General features: G+C 37.0%; 1 protein-coding gene across 1 annotated transcript; it reads right to left on the bottom strand.

Annotated features, from left to right (window-relative positions):
• Nucleotides 1-5,699: 5,699 nt before the first annotated feature.
• On the bottom strand, nt 5,700-6,044 carry LOC116091749 (nuclear pore complex protein Nup58-like). Its single transcript, XM_031373241.1, has one exon. The coding sequence runs from the start codon at nt 6,042-6,044 to the stop codon at nt 5,700-5,702; it is 345 nt and encodes a 114-aa protein (XP_031229101.1).
• Between the last annotated feature and the right edge of the window lie 68 nt (nt 6,045-6,112).

The raw sequence follows: 6,112 nt of genomic DNA, 5'->3' as shown, positions 1-6,112 counted from the left end.
AAAAAAAAAAAAAAAAGAAGTGCATGCTGAAAGGAGCCTGATATGGCTGTCTCCTGAGAGGCCCTATCAGAGCCTTACAAATACAGAGGCAGATGATCTCAGCCAACCATTGGATTGAGCACGGGGTACCCAAAAGAGGAGTTAGAGATATTTAAGAAAAGAATCAATAATGAAAGTAAACTAAGTGATACTTCCTTGAAAACATAATTTACAAAAACAATTCAAAAATTAAAATATCTGCATAAAAATTCAGGTAGCCATACAAATGTAAAGTAACTCAGTGATTTTTTTTTCCTCCTAGGTTATAGGTTTAGAGAACTAGGCAAGAAAATGGTGAGATAGAAGTGCTTGAGAATTATTAATGTATTTCCTTTTCTGAACAATCACTTCTTTTGGAAAGAAATATCAGCCTTTGCCAGCCAAGTCTCTTCATTGCTGCTTTTACAATTACTAGGAAGTTTAATTAAGAAACATCAGCATTATCATTCGAGCAGCCAACATCATATTCCAAACTGAGCCCTACCTAGTAAGGTCAAGCTAAACACTTATCCAGAAGCCTGCCTTTTTTTTTTAAACTTGTGGAAATTTTCAGGGGAAAAGGGATAATATCATTGCAGATAAATTTTGAGAATAATTTTCATTTTCTCTTTTTTGTCTGTTTTTTTTGTTCTGCTCTTGATAATGAGTTATTATGGAAATAAATAATTGTGGATATAGGAGCAATATCTTGCCATAGATTAAAAACTGGCTAAGCTTCCAGCAAAGAGAGTCTCCTGACTGAATAAAAGAAGGTTAATGGGAAGATGCCCTGGGGTTAAAGCAGGAAGCAGGACCACTTGATGTATGTATTAATAAATTCACTGAAGACAGTGTTGGACTCCAAGAGCTGCTGTAAAGAATTGAGGTCTGGACTTTTGGAAATTCAATGCACCGTTCTCTGAGCAAACTTGTCAGCTTGTCCATATTTCTCTGTTTAGAAAGCAAAGTTTCCAAGTTCATATCTTCTAGCTTCAATTTTAATTGTTGAGCACTATGTCTCCTAGGGGATTGTTATCTGTTTCCCTTTGACCCAGAAGACACTGAAATTTGAAGTAAAAATGTCACATCTGTCATCAGGTTCAGGACCTGGAGTAACCATTTTTCAGTGATAGGGTTGGGAAACAAACTCTCGAAGCAATAATATATTGAGTTAGTATAAAAAAGAACAGGAATGAGGTATAAGCCTCTATCCTACTAATCAAATGAACACACACACTGCTCACAGCCAGCCCCACCACATCTCTCAGTAAGCTCTCATGTCATGGAAGATGGGTTCATGTAACTAGAAAAACATAATAATCTCATGGAATTTTTTTGAGCTATAAATATTTTAAAGCAAAAAAAAAAAATCCCACAGTAACCTTGTCTATAAGGTAACTGATTTCACTGCATTAAAATATTATGAGGGTCATCAGAAAAGACCAATTAATAGGCTTTAGGCTTTGTCTATAAGGTTGCCATCACAGTACATCTTTGGAGTGTTTGAAATGACAGTGATGCTCATTTTCTTGTAGCAGTTTGGTGCATGGATGTAAATTAGTGTGTGCATACATGACACACTAGGTAGTGTGTGCATGTTTGGAAGGTAGTGTAAGCATGCATACAGGTAATGTGGGATAAGGGGATCCAACAATAAAAGGTGGATACATTTTTTCAAGCTAAGTGATGAATAGGTGGGGAGGAGACCAAAGGAGTCAGAGTTGTGTTTGCAAGACTTAAAAAAAGATTCTCCAAAGGCAGAAACAGTGCAGGTGGTGGCATGTTATATGCTGGTATTGCAGGATCTGACTTGCTAGATGGGTAGGAACCCTTCTTGGGGAAACCTTGGGATGCTGGGATGGCATATCTTCTTAAAGGTTATAGCAGAACTGGCAAGCAAGCATGCTTAAGGACTACAGGAGTAGATTGCAAGTGTGTTAAAGCTGAAAATACTGATTTGTTTCTAGCACTGGGGACTTGTATAAACACTTGCACATATATTGCCCACTACCCTGTAGAATCTCAGTCAGGGAGAACAGACCTACCTGATTTCTATGCTTAGGGATGGTTTTGCACCTGGTAAATCACTTCGTCTCTCTTATTCCTCTTGTTTATGATTTGGTCACTCCCTGGAAGGCTGTGCTTTACTCTCGCACTGCTCCTCAGCATGCTGGTGCCATGGTTTTACAATGACTGCCCTTTATCCAGAATCACTCACTCCACACATAACCACACAGCTAGCTACTTCAGCTTGGCATGGCTTTTTGCTTAAATATCATCTCTTCTTTGCCCTAGAAATTTGCCTAATGCCTACTATAATTTAGATCCTAGAAATTGAAAGGGTTTATGTTATTTGCCCACCCTATACTCAGCACTTAAGACAACAATTTGGAATCCCCAAAAACCTCAGAAACATATGGAGAAATAAAAATTGTTGCCTGCAGAATCCCTCTTTGCATAAGATATGTATTCCAGGAACCCAGTGGGTGCCTGAAACCTCAGACACTGCCCATCTGTATATGTACAATTTTTTGTTCTAAAAATATGCCTCCGATAAAACTGAATCTATAAGGTAGAAACATCAAGAGCATAACAACAAACTAATTCACTAATTAATAGATTAATGACTAACAAAATGGGAAAGTTTATCAATTGCAATAAAAATTACATGAATTTAATCATCCTCTATTGAAAGGGTTCAGATTATTCTTAACATTTTAGACAGCCATTTACCCAAGAGGTCTGAAACCATGGACGGTGGTACCATGGTTAAGGGAGAAGCTCTGTATTATTAGCTGACTCTCCGTCAGGCTGTGAATTAAAGTCAAGAGGTCCTCCTCAGTAAATACTTAGTGAGATGTGGATCTTGAAAAAGACTCTTACTGAGGAAATATCAAGGAAAGACCAATATTTGCTCTTTCCCCTTTGTCATGCCCCAGACCCCACTTCCTCCTCTACATTCTTTCTGTCTGATTAATTCCACAGCCACTGTAGTTTACTCTGTCAGGAGACTTTACAAAGCAGTGCTTCCCTACAGCCTTGCTATTTTCACTCTCTTAAACCCACTTAAACAAATTCTAGCAGTGGCACAATTTCAACAAACCCTCGGAATACACTTTCTTCTTCAGCATTTTTGATATTTGCCAGTCATTTATCCTTCAGCATTCTGCCAGGCTCTGACCTTGAAATCATTATTGCCCTAACATTGGCAGGCTCCAGCTCATTACAGTTTCTCTGCTCCACAGGAGATCTGACTTTGTGAAATTTTAAATGGGGGAAGACTTTAATGCACACAATTTAAATCACAAGACCCTATTAATTTGGTGCAGTATGCAGATAGAAAAATGAAAGTTCTTTCTAAATTTTGTAGGGCTGACCAGTGTTGAAAACGTTGGGCCTGCTACAAAGGTTGCTTGGTCCTGACGTTTGGTTCAACTGACATAATTGAGTTTCTAGAACACTTGCAGCACAGCTTGCAAGTCTGTGGGTAAGAAGCAGATGGGTGAGTCATTAGGGTATGAGTAGTTACCACCTACTAGGTTGACTATAGCACAATTACCAGGGAACTTTGAGCAGGTTCCCCTTGCTGTGTCTTATTGCAACTCAAAAAACAAACTCCACTGTAAGCCTTTTTGATCACTGCCCCCAATCTGGAGGTCTGGGAACCTGTCATGGAGCCATTTTCTTAGTTGTGTCTAATTACCCCCAAATGGATTTGTTTCCCAAGGTTTACTACCTTATGAATCTTATACTTACTTTGGCATTTTGCAGGGAAAGCAGATCTGTCTAGACCTGAGTAATTGTTGGTGATAATCTCTTTATATTAAGGAATCTTTGTCTTTCACTGTCAGAGGAAAGATGTTTTTGAGATTAAAAGAGGTTATGAGGATAATTATAATTTTATATATAGATGGATATTGACTAAAATTTATTTTATTGTATTGATATATTCAAAATTAGAGATTTCTTATGTAATAACACCACTTTTAATAATTAAACTAATGTCAATGTTTACTAAAGCAAATACAAAGTTCTTAGTAATGACTTTAACATTAAAATTATAACCAATAAGGATTCTTGGTAAGTGTTCAAGAACTTTCACTGCAGTGACAGTGTTAAAGTTAATAATACATTGCTTATATTTTCTGATAAATGGATGGCTTACAATATGATTAAATTAAATTGATTTAATTCATCTAAAAAGGTGTGTTATATTATTAATAGCTTAATGTTTACATTTAAATGGATTTATAATGTTCTTCCTTAAGAATGTTTGTTTTGTAACTGCTCTTACACTGTAAAATGAGACCAAATTGTGTTACATGGGTGGATGTTCTTTTTATATATCACATAGAAATATAAATACCCCAATTTTCTATACATATGTTTTTTTTTACTTTATTCTAAGCATCTTACTTTGAAGTAACATTCCAAGTTCAAAACTTCTTCAGATAGTCTATAATTCCAAAATCCTATATTGTGCACATTTAAAAATACAAATGATTTCAATCAAAATACAAATACAATACAAACATTTTTCTCAGAATTTAGAAATTCCAAAGTGTTTTAGTTGTGAACTTTTTAAGCTGTACTTTTAATTTTAGTATATTATATAATTTAATCATTTAATTTTCAAGATTGTGCTCTTGATTTGAAACAAATTTCCTTTCCTTTATTTTTATTACAGTTTGTGTAAAATTTTACCAGACTGCAGTGCAGAATATATGAAACTCTCATGATACAGTTATAAGATTCTAAAAATAGGCATGCATGGGTTTTATTGAAGTGCACAGCTTTATAGTTTATTCCTGGGTCATGTGCCTCTTCATAAATAGAAGTGAGGAGCAGAGGATTCAGATTAGCTAGAAACAAGGAGAGTTTTGGTCAGAATTATGAACTGAGTTGATCATACTCTGGGGTAATGTGAGATGTATGAGCAGTGAGTGGCTAAGAGAAAGCATTATCATAGCAAAGCTAAAATGCAGAAACCTGCCTACAGAACACTCATTTGAATGCACAGCCCCTGCCTATATAACACTTATTTGAATACACAGGTCCTGCCTACAGAACACTCATTTGAATGCACAGCCCCTCCTACAGTACATTCATTTGACTGCATAGCCCTGCCTATATAATACTTATTTGAATACACAGGTCCTGCCTACAGAACACTCATTTGCTGTATTACCAGGTGTTTCTTCATCTTGTATTGGTACAATCCTGAAGGTATTTAAATCCTGGATAAGCAAATCTTCAATGTGCAGTTCTGTGAACAATGGTGATGGAAGTAAGTCAATGTTTTTTCTATAAGCACTTTGTTGCCAGAAAGACTCTATGTTTCCCAACATTTGTTATTTAAAAAAAAATAGAGCAATATTCTCAATGTATTAATGGCTAGCTGTCTTTTTGATGTGATGTGAACTCCATCCCAGACTTGCATATTGTGTGGTCTCATACCAAAGCATACAAGTTCTGAAAAAAGACGCTTGTTTCTCTGAGGACTTCAGAGTGAAAGGAGATTGTAGCAGGCAATGGGAGCTATATCTAGAAGAAACCTGGGCAATATTATTACCGAGATCTCATCTACCAGAGCTGAGAAAGCTGATGATACTTGAAAAGAAATAGGAAAAATATAAACATCGAATGGGTGCTCAAAGCTTATCGGTTATAAATATATTTTATCATAATTTCATTATTTGCTTGACACTACCAGCAGAGCAAAGATTAGAATAATAAAGAAACTCCTTACTAGGAAGGCAGATGTGCATCTGTGGAGCAGGTGTGGGGAAGACTTTCATTCTCTGGTTACAGGCAGTAAGTTTGTTGTCTGATGTAATTGCAGATGGTCCAATTTTTGCTATAAGTGTAGGTGGTCCAGTGTCTGGTGTCAGTGCAGGTGGTCCAGTGTCTGGTGTCAGTGCAGGTGGTCCAGTGTCTGGTGTCATTGCAGGTGGTCCAGTGTCTGGTGTCAGTGCAGGTGGTCCAGTGTCTGGTGTCAGTGCAGGTAGTCCAGTGTCTGGTGTCATTGCAGGTGGTCCAGTGTCTGGTGTCAGTGCAGGTGGTCCAGTGTCTGATGTCAGTGCAGGTGGTCCAG

Source organism: Mastomys coucha, unplaced genomic scaffold (genome assembly GCF_008632895.1).
Source record: "Mastomys coucha isolate ucsf_1 unplaced genomic scaffold, UCSF_Mcou_1 pScaffold15, whole genome shotgun sequence".
Taxonomy (NCBI): domain Eukaryota; kingdom Metazoa; phylum Chordata; class Mammalia; order Rodentia; family Muridae; genus Mastomys; species Mastomys coucha.
Note: the sequence above shows the minus strand (reverse complement) of the source record. Positions and strands in the feature narration are given on the sequence as shown.